This window comes from Cetorhinus maximus, chromosome 2 (assembly GCF_964194155.1).
Source record: "Cetorhinus maximus chromosome 2, sCetMax3.hap1.1, whole genome shotgun sequence".
In the NCBI taxonomy this organism is placed as follows: Eukaryota; Metazoa; Chordata; class Chondrichthyes; order Lamniformes; family Cetorhinidae; genus Cetorhinus; species Cetorhinus maximus.
Window position 1 is genome coordinate 55230211 of NC_135880.1, and position 17371 is coordinate 55247581.

General features: G+C 38.3%; 1 protein-coding gene across 6 annotated transcripts in view; it reads right to left on the reverse strand.

Moving 5' to 3' along the window:
* Positions 1-272: 272 nt before the first annotated feature.
* The window catches only part of mef2cb (myocyte enhancer factor 2cb), a 291079-nt gene continuing 273980 nt past the window's right edge, over positions 273-17371 (reverse strand). For all 6 annotated transcript variants that reach the window (XM_078564876.1, XM_078564866.1, XM_078564895.1 and 3 more), the window contains 3 exons: positions 14579-14708; positions 7601-7736; positions 273-4231 (listed from right to left, as the gene is read on the reverse strand). In XM_078564876.1, the coding sequence (XP_078421002.1) occupies positions 3910-4231; positions 7601-7736; positions 14579-14708 (588 nt within the window). In that variant the 3' untranslated portion in view covers positions 273-3909. The remainder of the gene's footprint in view (positions 4232-7600; positions 7737-14578; positions 14709-17371) is intronic.

The window sequence follows — 17371 nt, forward strand, 5'->3', positions numbered from 1 at the left end:
ATCCCGGTGATGTTGCCTGCAATGACAGCTGTCAGCCTCTAATTGGCTGGCAGCTCTAAGGGTGTTGGATTGTCACCCTCGGGTTCTTGATCCCAGACAAGGCCCGCTGCTGCCCAGTTAAGTGCCTGATTGGCACTTAATCCAGCAGGCCTTCCTGAAAGGCAGCGACGCAGGGTTCTCGCCATCTCCCCAGCTGGCAAGCAAGACCCCCATCATCTCCATTAAATAGCGTATGCGAAAGAGAAAAAAAAAAATCACACCATGACATCAAATCACTATGAAAGCCAGTAACTTTACTGATTTGTCTGCAAAATACAAATTATACCTTATTTCCAGCGAGAGAAACTTGAATTTTCCCATAAAAATTTTCACTACAGACAGCTGAATTAAGTCCCTTGAGATACATAGATGTAATTTAACTTAGTTATTAACATCTTTTTGTCATCAAGTGGCGACAAAGTCCAGCTTATGCCGCTGTGAGCCTCTTTATTTTTGCTGCAAACGTCCACATTTCCCCCATTTACAAGCAGTCATTTTGTATTACTATTGTATAATGGAAACAAATCCTCAGAAAAAATAACAGCAAACCAGCTGGAGCAATCCAAGTATGTTTTAGGTCAATAACAATAGTCCTTCTAAAGCAATCCAGGGCTACAATTTATAACAGTTCCTTCATATAGAGCACCGGTACCGTATTTCATTGCTTAATTAACTGACCTCTTTAAACTGTTTTGAGGTATGGATGAATTTGAGGTATGATCAGGGCAAGTATAATATATAATAATCAGAACACAAAATAAAACAGAAAACAATTAGAGAAGCATATTTGCAAAACTGTGGCTAACCGCCTGGATTGCTCCACGTCTTTGGTTAAAATATTAACAAAAGCCTTTATCATTACTCTACACTTGAAGCACTCTAAATAAACATTATTTGATCAGTCTTTCCAGAACTCTGTAGTGGCAGGAAACCAGCATTAGGTGAAAGATGCCGCATTCTACATAGCGGATGGCACAAATAGTAACAGTTGAAGCACTCATATTTTAATTTATGTTTTAGGCAATAGTCTTTTACGAGCAACAAAGTGGTTTTCTGGAACACTGTTGTTTTTAATTGTTAGGTTTGTTTCTATCAAAGCCAAACCTTCAAGGCATACTTTACAGAGGTTGGGGAGCAGTGGTGTGTGTATACAGTCTATTTCTCGCTTTAAGTTTCCATTTTAGAAAAGACTATTTTAATGGTCAACTAAAAATAAATATATTGTCAGACTTGTAAAAATAAATTTTCAAAAAAGTATAAGATACTGAATTGAGTTAGTTAGCTGATTTTCTTCTGAAGAATACCTTTCCTGAATGCTGTATATTTTGATGGTGTGACCATTTTCTAGGGCTTTTAAAAATATTTCATTAGGGCAACATTGGGGTGTCCCATTTATCATAAACTCTGTCTTTTAGAGGTAGAATAGTGGATTTTGCAGAATATTCTGTCAAAGCTGATCTGGTTTGCTGATATTTTCACTATCTCAGCTCTTAATGTATGACATCTGCTGGCTCTGATATGTCAACTCAAGTTACTGGCAGCAGTAATGCATTGCAAACATCAAGATATCAGTAAATGACTTTGCTCTCACTTCTGCGCAGAATAGTAACAAGCCTTTTTGATGTTCATAAGTTTTATGAAACAGAAAATAACTTAAGTGCCCCCAGGAAAGTGCCACTGCCATATTTTGCCTCGCAGCAAAGAACATTGCCTAAATCTGTTAGCAAATGGGTTGTGTGAGTAAATGAGAATATACAAGGGGCTCTGCCCCAATAAATTTAAAACCATAGTACTGTATCATTATATGCTAACTCAGAATTAGCTCTGTGGTCAAACATACAGCAAAATTATAACACTTGGATAACAGTGAGTAGAGGGGTTGTAGGTACAGAAAGGAGTGACCCATTGTGAATGAAGTTGTGCTTCTCAATCGATTTTTTAAAAAATTGTGGATATTGATTTGCTGTTATCATGATATTTTGCTGGTAGTTCGATCTACAATGAAATTGATTACTTAATTTTCAAAACCTTGCTGAATTAAAATAGTGTTAGGAATCTGTGGCTGCCTGACGTTCATTTATTGACTGAGTCATTAGTGAGAATTGCTTTTCAGTAACATGTAAACACACTACAATGAAGTTGTGAAGGCATGAAAGTTAACCGGGATTGATGTTTTAAGTATGAATGAGCTTCCAAAACCCATTTAGCATTAAGTGGATCTATTACAGAGCTGAATGAGAACACATGTACGCACGCACACACAAAACACACACAACACACACACACACACACAAAATGTGTGGTCAGGAGTTATGATTGGGAAAAGTTACATTTTCTTTCACAATCTTTAAAAAGACCATTTTTTAAAAAAAACTTTAAAACGTATAAGTGACAAAATATCCACTGGTAATTCTTCAGATTCAAAAATTCCTGTTTAGAAAACATACAAATCCAAATAAACTGAACTAATTTTGTCAAGTATTCATATTAGGTTAAGAGTAGATCAGTATTTCACCACAATTCTCAGAATTACAAATTAGCAATTAGATTTACTGAGGAAAACTAGCCTCGATACCAAGGTCCTTCTGAAATTACCCCAGTACCAAAAATGGCAGGCAGCCCCACTCCTTTCCCTGTTTTAATTCCTAAACAGTAACAAAATTTAGAATACATACTAAACCTGTCCTCCCAACTGGTTAACCCCTTTATACTGAACACAGCCAACTCTGATTCTGCAAAAGGTGTGCAGAAGAGACCTAAAGAATTTAGTTACTTAAAACGTGCATATGCACAAATACGTTCCCCCCGCCCCCCCCCCGACTAACAAGATAACCAAAACAATGTTTGCTATGACCATAATTAATATATATTAGAAAGCTATACACAAGCATGTTAATTTCACAGATTTTAAAAGATTTTCTTAATATTATTTTTTTATATAATTAGAAATACACAATTCAAAAACAAAACCTCTACAAAGAGAAAACAGTTATCTTGGTTAGCAAAGCGTGGAGATTTTTTCATGGTTTAGGGTAGTGCTTCCATACAAAGAGCCCAATTCCATTGTTTTTAGGACTGTTTAAAATACCGGCAAAGCTATCAGGAAAAAAACATTTTGGCTTAGGTAACTACAAAAAGCCACAAATGCTTTGCAAATGTTTTTCTTGCTTTCATATGAAAATATAAGCAAAATGTAATGTACATCTTTTTTTTTTAAATCCACTTAAAATGTTAAACAGACCCAGAATTTGGACTTTTCCACATATTAATGATATTCTATTTTTTTTGTCAAAGTATGGCCCTCATTTAAATGAGTGATCCATTTTATTGAGTGCCATACTCTAATGATATGCCTTTTTCTTAGTATGTTCAGAGATGTCAGTTGGCCGATTTGTTTCGTTGAGAATGGTCACCCATATTTCTGGGCCTGTCAACCACCTATACATATATAATTTTTTTTTTGTTTTTGTTGCATAACAGCTGCACTTTCTCTCTCAACAAAGATCCGCCAGTTCTGGCAAATGTTTCCTTTTAATCTGCTATTTACATGTAAATACGTTGAACCTGCAACATGACACTATCTATTGTAACATACATTTTGCAAGGGAGCACAGCAATGAAAAAGAGTTAGCAGTTAAATCTACATTGTACAAGGGTTTTCTTTGTACAACTCAAGTGCTAAAGCTGTTATCTCAGCAATTTACGTTACTTTATATCACTGAGGCAAGTTAAAAGTACTTTTACAAAACAGAGTACCTGACTTATTTTCCACACACGGCACATATAATGTTGAACTCCCCCCTCCCTCCCTTGCCCTGTAATGTAGCGCACACACACACTGCAAGAAAAAAAGATTACTGAAGAATCTTATCATGTTGCCCATCCTTCAGACAGCCTCATCCGCTTGACAGATGGACTTTCCCTTTCGTCTGGCGAAGGCCTGGTAAGTCCGATGGGAGAGTGGAAGTCATTCCTGTGATCTTCTCGGTCACTTCCGTCATAGGAACTGCTACAGCTGCTCAGACTATCCACTGGAGATCGCCCTGCATCGAGCCTTGAGTGCTGCGGGTATCCCAAGGGTGTGTGGGTGCGGTCTCTAGGAGGAGAAACAGGTTCTGACTTGATGTTGAGGCTTTGAGTAGAAGGCAGGGAGAGATTTGAATTCTGAGATAAGTGAGTGCTAGTACAAACTCTGTAGAAGGAAAGGAAACCAGTTACAGAATGAAGAGGGCAATTGCCCCCACCTGCATACATACAAACATGCATGGACACACACAAATGCACATGTGTGTCAAGGATTTGAAGTATTTTTTTTATCAGAAGCAACTGGTGTAGACTTTTAGACCGACAAAGATGTGTTGCTGCTTTTAGCTGGCCTGGAATGGTGACAATGCCAAAAATAACTGAAACCTTCAGCCTCATTATTGCTCACATCCATTTATTTAACAGACACAAAAATTTCCTTTAGTTTTACAAATGGGCAGCTAAATTTGGAACTGTTCGGATTTGCCTGAGTTAATGGCAAACAATTTAAAAGAAATTCAGAGCTCCTGTTATCATGTTACCACTGAAACAAGTTTCTGTTCACTCTGAGGCAAGGCACATAAAAATGGCTTTTCAGGATTTTATACACATTTTATATTGCAAACAAATTATTTTTTATTTGGAGCAGTCAAAGGACATGATGAATACTTCTGATATTTAAATTAATAAAAAATAAAATATTTGATCTTTAGTATGCAGGGTTAAAAGGTATGTCTGAAGTGTATATGGTGGTGGGATGGAGATTACCATTACAGAACCTATTCGAGCAAAAGCAGTTATAGCATTGGATCTTAGCGGTTCACGATCCAGTCTGTATTATTCAATATTGCGCCAACAACTACAGTTGCTTTAAAGTCGCAAGATTATAACTTCATTTCTGGCTGCTGAATCTTCCCAAATGATTGTGGAGGGTCCATATAAGCCAGGGATAGGAAAACACTGGCCAAAAAAAACACTGCAACTGCTTTACTGGAGATATGTTTATATTGCTCCTCCACTATTGCTACTGAACTTTTGAAGATGCTGGGGAAACCCACATGCCCAGGCCATTTGGGTACTTCAGGAAACAGTACAACTATTTCACTAATGTCATGAGTTTCACCATAACTAATGGAGAATAGGACTCTGACATGATTTCAAACATTGGAGCTACTTGCCATGCTTGTCCTAAGGAGATGCAGTTTGAGGTTAAGCTTAAGCATTCACTGCATCCATAATGAGACATCTTAAATTCATAAAAAAGTACTACATCCAAATAAGAGTTTTTAAAGTAAGTTTTAACAAAGGAATTTGCATGCACAATGTGATAGCGTACAGCACAGCTTTGCTGGAGAGTGTGATGAAATGGTTATTAGAAGATCAGAGTTAATTACTTCTGCCTGAAAATTCTGTTTTGTTCCTTGATTATAAAACCGAATAACAGTAAACTGCAATGGTTATGTTCAATATTTGCTCTGTTAAAGCTAGAGGGCTAGTAAGTAACTATCCATTGATTTAAATGGGCATCAAGAACATACTTGGAAGATTGACTTGGAGCATTATGTTGAACTAATTAAAGCAGGACAAAAAAGCTCAAATGTTATATTGATGTTTTTAACCTGGGCCATGAGGGTGTGGATACTGTAATTTTGTCAGTACTAACATGATGTGAAGATAGATATTACAGCAATAATAATATCTTTTGCCATGGTATGTCTCTGAAGCTTTTCTTTTGATGGTAATAAACTATGGACCCTATTTGTTTAGCATCATCCTGAAAGGAACTTGTTGTAGTTTTTTTTTTTGCTGGTATACTTTGGAATTGTTAGAACTCTATTACACAGCCATATAATAAAAGCTGTGCATCATTTGGCATTTGGTTGTAATGCTATTGATGAGTCAGATATTCTTTTCTTTCCAAAATGTTAAATATTTCAGTCACTTGAATGACATTGACTTATGGTATCCCTTTCGTTCTGGACCTGACTTACTCCATTACCACCCAATATGAAATATCACAAAAACATATCTGTGCAGATGATGTCACAAGCACATCAGAAAATAATCTTTAATATGTACTGAGAAACATGAAACATTCACACCAAAACTTCTTAGCCTAAGGTAAATGTAACAATTTCTAGTAATTATTTTTTTTTCTGTTTCAAGTATAAAATAATCATAGATCAATTTCTTTGATCTATCACTTAGCTAAGTTTCAGCAAGTTGGTTGACATGCAACGCTGTATGCGATGAAGGTACCGTGCTGCCCCCAAGTGGCTAATCATTGCCAAGCTGCTTCTATACTTGAGGTTAAAGGGCTCACACTCATTGGACTCATTTGTATTGAAAGTGCTGAATGGTTTCTGCCTTTACTCAGATTTAAAACTCACCTATTAACCCCATTGTGTGTACTAGCTGTATATACTAGACCTGAATCTCAAACACACATAATAGGCCCCTCTTAATTGACTTTTAGATTTAGCCCCACTTTTAAACGTTATTTTAAATTTTAACAAGGAATTTCTATCTGTATAAATAATCTTAACTGTGAAAGACTCCTTAGCCCAATTACAGTATATTTTGTAGTTTATGAGTAAAATGCTCCAAGACCCCAGGCCACTGGTAAAGTTTGCACACAGCATTTTTCACTTCAATGATTTCAGTGAACAGAAATCGTCTGCATTGTCACTGATTTCCTAAAAGCCTCTTACTGCGTGCAGGGTCCTGCCAGTGAGATAGGGCTGAAAAAGATTTTCATGACATTTTATTTATAAAGTTTGCTCTACCATTTCTTTTATTTAAAAGAGCTAATGGAGTGAAGGCGTACATTTAGAGTGAATTATTACTTAGAGCTCCTCCATGATCATTTAAAAATGTGGTAGGACCCACAAACCCTAAAAGTATTCTCTAACATTAAAACATATCATTACCCATGTAATACTGTGAAAGAAGTACTGGATGGACAGAACAAGGTCTGAGGTCCACTATTGTTCCACAGGTATGGCCGAACTCAGAAAAATGTGAAAGGGGCGAAGATTAGTTTTTGCTTTCTGTTGCTATTGTCTTCTCTGAATGAATTTAAGGGAACTGTTATTCAGTAACATGGAAATGCCACATTTGTGCAGCAGTGCTTTTCCAAGGTTGGGGTTAAGGCACATGGCTGGAGCTGAATACAGGGAAACTGTACTCTACCACTTGAGCTATGAGTGCTCACTGCCAACGCAGTTTGCCTTTCCCCAGCAACAACAGTCAAGAACTGAATTTGGAAACAAAAATCACCTAAATTGTCAAATATGTCCATACTTCACATAACTTTTGCAGTATACTATTGCAATTATTGGCTCATAAATGAATTGGATAAAAATTTGATTATGGGTTTTACTCCTGGGTCATATACATATATATATATATATATATATATATACACACACACATATACAGACACATATATATAAAATATATAAACGTCAACAATGAAGAGATTAAATTAATAAATCACACAAGAAGATTAATTCACTGTTATGTTAAATGTACTTACCCCAACTGGCTGAGGGCTGAATGTTGCATATTCTGTAGCTGATGTTGCTGCCAGCCAGTCATTGAGCCCAGGTGGAGGGCATTGGTAGTATTAAACCCAGTGAGAGATGACAAGTCAGCACTATTAAGGGAATATTCTTTATTGCGATGTCGGCAGGGACCAGAATTAGAGGAAAAAGAAACAATACAGTCAATCAAAATGATGGAGTTCAAAATGCATCCTTCAGATTCCTGATGAAACAATTCATTTTTGATGTCCTGAACACCTTTAATATAAACTGACTTGGGCACTCCAGTACATAATATTTAATTTGAAAAAGTATTAAGATCTAATTTTTTGGGAAGCCAGTCCAGTCTGCTATTGTTAAAAAGAAGCATAAAACTACAGAACCAGCGTTTATAGACCAGAAAGAGGACATTCGTTTTCTCGTGTCTGTGCTAACTCTCCTTGTACTGAAGTTTTTTTTCTAACTTCTCTCTGTCACTCACTTCCCAAACAGAGGAAATAATAAGAAAAACTCCTCTTAATATTTTCTGCTCTAGGATAAAAAGTCCTTGACACACAAGACTTTTCTTATAACGATACCTTTCAGCATGTTTCCATTGAGTGTACACTCCCATTCCTTGTTTTTCCTCACAACACATATTACCTCACACTTTTTCACATTAAATTGCATTAAATGTTCCTAATCTATGTCCTTCTGAAATTTTTCACTGTCTTGTTATTTTAAAAATGCTACATTTGTGTTACCAGCATTTGCATTCTATACTCTGTGGATGTACCTACACCACATTGGCTGCAGCGGTTCAAGAAGGCAGCTCATCACCACCTTCTCAAGGGCAATTAGGGATGGGCAATAAACGCTGGCCTAGCCAGCGACACCCACGTCCCATGAATGAATTTTAAAAATACATCTAAGTCAAATCAGCTGCCCAGAGAACAAAAATGATTCAACACTGGTTCCTGCTCACACCACCTTCAACCCTTTCTCTATCAGAGCAACAGACAGTAAACCTAAGCCTTTGTTTCCTGTCCATCAACCAATTTTATATCCATGCTAAGATAAAGGCAAAATACTGTGGATGCTGGAAATCTGAAATAAAAACAGAAAATGCTGGAAAAACTCAGCAGGTCTGACAGCATCTTTGGAGAGAGAAACAGAGTTAATGTTTTGATTCCATATGACTCTTCTTCAGAGTTGAAAAGAAGTAGAAATGTGATGGAATTTATACTATTTAAGGGGGATGGAACAGGTAAAGCAGGATAGAAGGTCAGCGATAGGTGGGGGCTAAGGAGAGATTGACGAAGATGTCATGAACACAAGACAAAAGGGAGTGTTAATGGTAGTGGTGAAGACTAAAGAAGGTGCTGATAGTGGCACAAAGGTAAGAAAGCAGATTTAATTAATAGCAGAACAAGGGTCAGTATTCTGTGAAAGAACAACATAGAACAGGCGGAGATGAAAGGTAGACTGGGTGACTACTTTGTAGAACGCCTTCGGTCTGTCTGCAAAATGACAAGGACCTTCCTGTCGCTTGCCATTTTAACACACCATTCTGCTTTCATGCCCACATGTCCATCCTTGGCCTGCCGCAGGGAAGCCCAACGCAAACTGGAGGAACAACACCTCATCTTCTAATTAGGCACTTTACAGCCTTCCAGACTTAACATTGAGTTCAACAACTTCAGGCCATGAACTCTCTCCTCTATCTTCACCCTTTTTAAAATTTATTTTTATTTTTTATTTACTTATTTTCATTTTTATTCATTGTTTTATTCCATTTTATCCTTTTTTCCCCAACCACTGCCCCTTCCCCCCACCTCACCCCCAAAAGGGCCATCTGTCACCTGTTCTACGTTTCCTTCACAGAGCGCTGACCCTTGTCCTGCTATTAACACATTCTGCTTTCTTTTCTTTATGCCACGATCAGCACCTTCTACAGCCTTCACCACTACCAATAACACTCCTGTTGTCTTGTGTCCATGACATCTCTGTCAATCTTTGCTTAGTCCCCACCTATCGCTGACCTATCCTGACTTACCTGCTCCACCCCCTTAAACAACAAATTCCATCACATTTCTATTTCTCTTTAGCTCTAAAGAGGAGTCATATGGATTCGAAACATTAACTCTGTTTCTCCCTCTACAGATGCTGTCAGACCTGCTGAGCTTTTCCAGCATTTTAAGACCATAAGATGTAGGAGCAGAAGTAGGCCATTCGGCCCATCGAGTCTGCTCCACCATTCAATGAGATCATGGCTGATCTGATAATCTTCAACTCCACTTTCCTGCCTTTTCCCTAAACTCCTGGATTCCCTCACTGATTAAATATCTGTCTCTCTCAGCTTTGAATTTACTTAATGACCCAGCCTATACAGCCCTCTGTGGTAAAGAATTCCACAGACTGACTACCCTCAGAGAAGAAATTCCTCCTCATCTCTGTTTTAAATGGGCGCCCCATTACTCTGAGATTATGCCCTCTGGTCCAAGACTCTCCCACAAGGGGAAACAACCTCTCAGCATCAACCCTGTCAAGCCCCCTAAGAATTCTATATGCTTCAATAAGGTCACCCCTCATTCTTCTAAACTTCAATGAGTACAGGCCCAACCGACTCAACCTCTCCTCATAAGAAAATCCCTCCATCTGCAGGATCAACCTAGTGAGCCTTCTCTGGACTGCCTCCAATGCCAGTAAAGCTTTCCTTAGATAAGGGGACCAAAACTTTCACAGTATTCTAGGTGTGGTCTAACTAGTGCCCTGTAGTTTTAGCAAGACTTCCCTATTTTTATAGTCCATTTCCTTTGAAACAAAGGTCAACATTCCATTTACCTTACCTATTCCCTGTTGAACTTGTATGCTAGCATTTTGTGATTCATGTACGAGGACCCCAAAATCCCCCTGTGCTGCAACTTTCTGCAGTCTTCCTCCATTTAAGTAATATTCAGCTCCTCTATTCTTCATGCCAAAGTGCATAACCTCACATTTTTCCACATTATATTCCATCTGCCATTTTTTTGCCCACTCACTTAACCTGTTTATATCCATCTGCAGACTCCTTGTGTCATCCTCACCAGTTGCTTTCCCAACTATTTTTGTGTCATCTAAGTCATCTAAGTCATTAATATATATTGTAAGTACATAATACTTGACGGGCGGGCGGGCAGCCGATCGCCGCCGCCGAAACGGGCCCTGCCGCCATTTTACATGGGCGGGCCAATTAAGGCCCACCCAGCGTGACACCTAACGGGTGTGGGTGGGGGGGGTGGTGGTTTCCCCAGGTGCGAGAGTGAGCTCTTTCGTGCATGTGTGCAAAAGAGCGCGCATCTCCCTGAGGCAAAGTGCTGCCTCGGGTAAATCACTGAAAGGATTTCAAAGTTTAAAAATAGAAAAATAAAAAAATCATTAACATGTCCCCATCATGTGACAATGTCACACGAGATGGGACATGTTAATAAAGTACACAAAAACTTTATTAAACTTTTTAAAAACCGACATGAAACCTCATCCCGCTGGTGAAGTTTCATGTTTTTTCAGAAGCCCGCTGGGGCTCCTGGCCTGAAGAAGGGTATTTGACTGGTTAAGTCCAATGACATAAGGTGTTTTTTATATTCATTCATGGCAAGGCCAGCATTTGTTGCCCATCACTAATTGTCCTTGCAAAGGTGGTGGTGAGCTGCCTTCTTGAACTGCTGCAGTCCATGTGGTTTAGGGACATCCACCGTGCTATCCAGAAGGGAGTTCCAGGATTTTGACCCGCTGATATTGAAGTAACAGCGATATATTTCCAAGTCAGGATGCTGTGTGACTTGCAGGTGATGGTGTTCCCATGCATCTGCTGCCCTTGTCCTTCTAGGTGGTAGAGGCCGTGGGTTTGGAAGGGGCTGTTGTAGGAGCCTTGGTGAGTTAGACCTGGCTCAAAATAACTGGGCAGAAAATTTAGCAAACAGGAAAATGTTCAAATCTGAGATGGATAGAGTATAAAATAAATTTATTTTGCAAAGAGGGATGCATCAAAATATAGAGTTCTGTGGATAACAGAGAGATTAAAACTAACTGAAATTTAATGAGAGGTTTATGATAGAACAAGAGTTAATACTGCTGAAAATCATTAGGTATATAGAAAATGAGAGTGAAGAAGGCAAATAAAGAATTGGGAATAGTATAAGTATTTATAACCATATTGTAAGTAAGAGCAACTAAAGAGAGGGTAGGATTACTCAGGAATTAAGGGGAAAATCTAATTGTAGAGGATGAAGGTATTTTAAAGGTCTATTATGCATCCAATGTATTTTGCATCAGTTTTCACAAATGATGGTGGATGTGAGAACACAGGTGTACCAGAGAAGGATATGGAACAAGTTTTAGAGATAACTGTAGAAAAGGAATTAGGTCTAAAATAAAGTAATAGAATTCGAGGTTCAGGGGGACAGGTGACATCACCTTAGGAAATAGTTCAGATTCTGCCCAACATATTTTAGTCCTCCTTAGATACTAGTGTAATTCCTCTGGCCAAGAGAGAAAGAAAGGTAAATCAGGTACAACACAGTCTACCCTTAATTCTATTACTTAATTCAAATTATCTATTATATTACATTTATTTCAAGTAAAAGAAATAATTCACATGCTATTTCAATTAAATTGCTTCATTTCAATTACCGAAAAATTCAATTTCTGTTGTTGAAACAAATGGCTTTGAATTTAAAGGAGTAGACTGTAGACTGACAACTCTAACACCAGTTGCATCCAAACTCTTAGAAAGCATAATTTAAGATAAATTGAGTAAGCATTTAGAAATGCACAGGATCGTTAAGAACAGGCAGCATGGTTTTGTTAAAAGCAGGTCAGATGTGACAAATTTAGTGATGTTTCTTTATGTAGAAGTCACTGGACAAATAAAGGAAATGTAATTGTGATGTAGGTGGTTTTACGAAGGCAATCTGCAGTAGGTATAGTAGATTTATTATAAAATTTCGAGCACGTTAATCTGCAATAACATGGATATAAAATAAATAATAGAAGACAAAGAGCTGAATTTTCCCGTCGGCGAGCTGGGGGTGGGGCCTTAAGGTTGGACGGGCAGCATTGTCAACAACTTTAATTGCTTTTTTAATGGCCTTAATAGGCTGTTGACAGTTCGGCGGGCGTGCAGCCGCCTCTGGTGCGTGCCTGCCGAACAAAATATCGAAATGACGCACGATGACGTCGGGACGCATGCCTGAAGTCATCGTGCGTCAATTTACACTTCCGCATGTCAAGCCCGCCCCCGCACGACAATACTCTGCCCCTGGTCCTGAAGTACTTCATTTATTTCAATGGAGGACGTGACTTCGATTGCCTTTAAAACTGATCCAGAATTGTTCACCTTGGGGGAGAAAACTGGCTAAATTTGCAGCATCCTGAGGTAGTAGCAAGTTTTTCTACACCAATAGGTTAATTATGACAAACTGTCCCACAACTTGAGCACTTCACTTGTACAGTACAAGTCATAAAATCTCTCCCTCACAGTTATCTCCTAATCATACCAATGCAGCATCACTCCCTTCACCCTGTCACACAATCATCCCACCGTCCATTCCTATTCGGTCTTTACTTATCATTATAAGTAGCTTCAAAAAGAATTGATATGGGAGTTAGTTAACCAATAGAGCAGCTGAAATTCACATGTGCTTCCTAATGTTCTTTAAGATTGTCTTCTTACTACAGGTTCGAGTTACAAGTTGTCTGAACCTATTAAGCATATTAAAACTGGTCAGTCACTGAGTCCTTTCAGGTCCCACAGACAACACTAAAACATAAAATTCTAGCCTGTTTGAAGAATATTTTCAATTTACCACGTGCCTGTTTCTTTTTATTTTAAGCAGCATTCTTTATTAGGTAAATTAATGGCAATTTAACAAAAGTTAATTCAAATGTTAATGGGTAGTATTTCAAAATTATGCTATTAAAATGTATTGTGTTTCTAAGTTCAAACGGCTTCATTTATTCAAGGTGCATCAACACACTTAAGGTAAATTGCTCTAAAAGTATTATACTCAGAAAATTGCTTTCAATTGGATTCTTACTATATTACTAGATGCCTGATAGGTATGACAATCAAATCTGAAGGATGCTAACTAAATGTGTAATTTGGAAAGTTTAACACAGCAGGACACCCACTGTTGTGGAATTGATTAGCAATACTTTTCACCAGGCAATACTGTTCCACATTTTACATTAAACTGTGTAGAACTGTAATCACTAAATAAAATAGAACACATTTGGTTCAAAAGCACATGTTTTTTTAAAAACTGTGGTATAGGGTAGATTGTTGCGGTTAATATACACACAACAACTTGCATTTATATAGCATCTTTGATGTAGTAAAATGGTCCAAGGTGTTTCGTAGGAGTATAATTAAAGAAAAATGGTCAGATAAATATGAATTTTCAACTGCATGGGCATGCAATTGTCCGAGATGTGTTTATATTGGCACTTGTGCTTGCCACAGCCCATGCTAAACTGATGCCCTTTGACTGTTCCCACAAATTTCAGTGGACTTGGCACTAAAGGGCACCTGTGGGTGTGATCCTAATGTAACCAATGGGATCATGAGGCAAAGAATTTTGGCCCCAGATTTTCTTTCTCTTCGGTGTCTGAAAATTATGACAAGAAACAACTCCAACAAATAAAATTTTTTTTTTTGGAGGCAAGCAAGAAGGTCAGACAACAAAGAAATAGCAGGAAGCACAGTTCTTTTTATGTTTATAAAGCAATATGTGTGCTCTACTGCAGTGCTCATGAACCAGCTGCAACCCATATCCTGTATGGAAAGCAATCCTGTAACAATAGGCACGTGGAAGCAGAATGGAGCATGTCTTTTCCGAATAATATTACAGCAGTGTATCACTATTCTAGAAACATGAAATAATATTGTTAGTGTTGATAGTTCTATTTTGTGTAACCTTGCTACTGACTGCAAAGTGATAGGAGTGACCTACCAGTACCATATGTGGTAGAAATGGCTGAAGGGTATCCTCCCATCCCGTGCCCAGGCAAAGTAGGGGTTGCCACAGAAACCACCGGTGTAGCCAATGACTGTGCAGCTTGAGAGTTGTTTATTCTTTGATTCTATAGAAAAACAAAATTGTGACTTTAAAATTTTTTCTTAAGATTATGTCTTTTTAATAATAGTTGCAAAAACAGCAAAAATGTATACCGGACATTTTTAATAAAATGAATCATTTAACATAATTGGGCTTTAAGAACTCTTCTAAACCTATCATTTACAACACTTCAGGAGACTAGATGTTCCCAAGGTAACCAATTACATCAGTATCTCCATAGTAACCAGCCGCGTCACCAGCAAGGATTGTTATTGTAGCAGGAAAAAGGCCGTACGGAACACAGATGAAATATGCATTATGTCCTGTTATTGTGCTTATAATATATATATTTATATACATAAAGAAAAAAGAATAGTATAGTGGTGGATTTCAGTAGTTCTTCACAAAGAATTAGATAGCTTATCTTGATTGTGAGCAGAGGTTGTAAATCGTAACATTTTACATAACCAGTAGGTGGTGCTATGTTACTTCTGTTTAATAGCTGGCTGTGACAGTCTTATGAAGGCCGCACATTTTATGTTGTGTATATCATTTCTCATTTAATACCAGAAAAATGAGACCACAGCAATTAATTGACTATCAAATGCATAATGCTCAGCGCAGGACAGTTTCAGAGATCTATTGTTATTGGTCACTGTTATTTATCTGCAACTTCATAGGAGCAGGAGTGGGCCATTCGGCCCTTCGGGCTTCTCTGCCATTCGATAAGATCATGGCTGATCTGACAATGGCCTCAACTCCACTTTGCTGTTGACTTTGCCTGACTACATTATAATTTTCTAGATATCCTGCTATAATCTCTTTAATAATGGATTCTAGCAATTTCTCTATGACAGATGTTACACTAACTGGCCTACAGTTTTCTGCTTTCTGTCTCCCTTCCCCATAACCCTTGACTCCCCTGTCTGTCAAGAATCTAACTTAGCCTTGAATAAATTTGATGGCTCAGCCTCCACTGCTTTCTGGGGAAGGGAATTCCACAGAATAACAACCCGCTGAGAGAAATAGGCCGGGATTTTCTGGGCCCCATCGCGGGTGGGACCCACCGTGGGCGAGGCGGTGCCCCAGCCGGAAGTCCATTGACTTGCGGCGCGACTGGAAGATCCCAGCGGCGGGCGGGTGTGGAAAACCCTGCCCATAATTTCTCATCTCCATCTTAAATGGAAGATCCCTTATTTTTAAACTGTGTCCCCTAGTTTTAGTCTCCCCCACAAGGAGAAACGACATTCCTACTCTATCAATTCCCCTCAGGATCTTATATGTTTCAATAAAATCACCTCTCATTCTTCTAAACTCTAATGGGTGTTGGTCCAACCTCTTTAACCTTTCTTCATAAGATAAGCCCTTCATCCCAGGAATGAGTTGAACCTTCTCTGAACTGCAATTACATCATTTTTCAAATAAGAAGATCAAAACTGTACACAACACTTCAGAAGTGGTCTCACCAAGACCCTGTAGAGCTGCAGCAAAACATCCCTACTTTTATATTACATTCCCCTTGCAATAAACACCAACATTTGTCTTCCTGATCACTTGCCATACCTGCATACTAACTTTTTGTTAGTAAGGTACCAAGACATCCAGGTTCCACAGAGGTCTGTACAACAGAGTTCTGCAGTCTCTTTCCATTTAAATAATGTACTGATTTTCTGTTTTTCCTGCCAAAGTGAACATGTTCACATTTTCCAACAAGATCATCAGCCAAGTTTTTGCCCACTCACTTAACCTATCTATATACTTTTGTAGACTCTTCACCTCCTCTTGGCAACTTACTTTCCTACCTATCTTGGTGCCATCAGCAAATTTAGCCACCATACATTTGATCCCTGCATCCAAATCATTGAGATAGATTGTAAATAGCTGAGGCTGCAGCATATTGTCATTCCATGAGTTACAGCTTGCCATCCTGAAAATGACCAATTTATTCCTATTCTCTGCTTCCTGTTAGCTAACCAATCCTTTATCTATGTCAATGTATTATCTCCTATACCATGAGTTTTTATTTTGTGTAGTAACTTTGATGTGGCACCTTATCAAATGCCTTTTGGAAATCAAAGTACACCACATCTACAGGTTCCCCTTTATCCATCTTGTTACTTCCTCAGAGTTCTAATAGATTGGTTAAACATGATTTCCCTTTTACAAAACCATGCTGACTCTACCTGACTGCATTATGATTTTCTAAGTATCCTGTTATAATCTCCTTAATAATGGATTCTAGTAATTTCCCTCTGACAGATGTTTTGCCGACTGGCATATAGTTTCCTGTTTTCTGTCTCCGTCCTTTCTTGAATAAAACTCTTACATTTGCTACTTTCCAATACATTGGGACCCTTTCAGAATTTATAGAATTTTGGTAGATCACAACCAATGCATCTACTAACTCTGCTGCCACTTCTTTTAAGGCCATAGGATGCAGGCCATCAAATCCTGGGGACTTGTCAATCTTTAGTTGTATTAGTTTTCCCAGTACCTTCTCCCTAATGATGATGACTGTTTTAAGTTCCTCCCTTCCTATCAGCTCTTGATTTTCAAGTATTTTTGGGAAGTTTTCTAAGTCTTCTACAGTGAAGACAGACACAAAATACCTGTTCAATGCTCCACCATTTCCTTGTTTCCCATTATTAATTCCCTAGTCTCACCTCTAAGGGACTAATGCCCACTTTA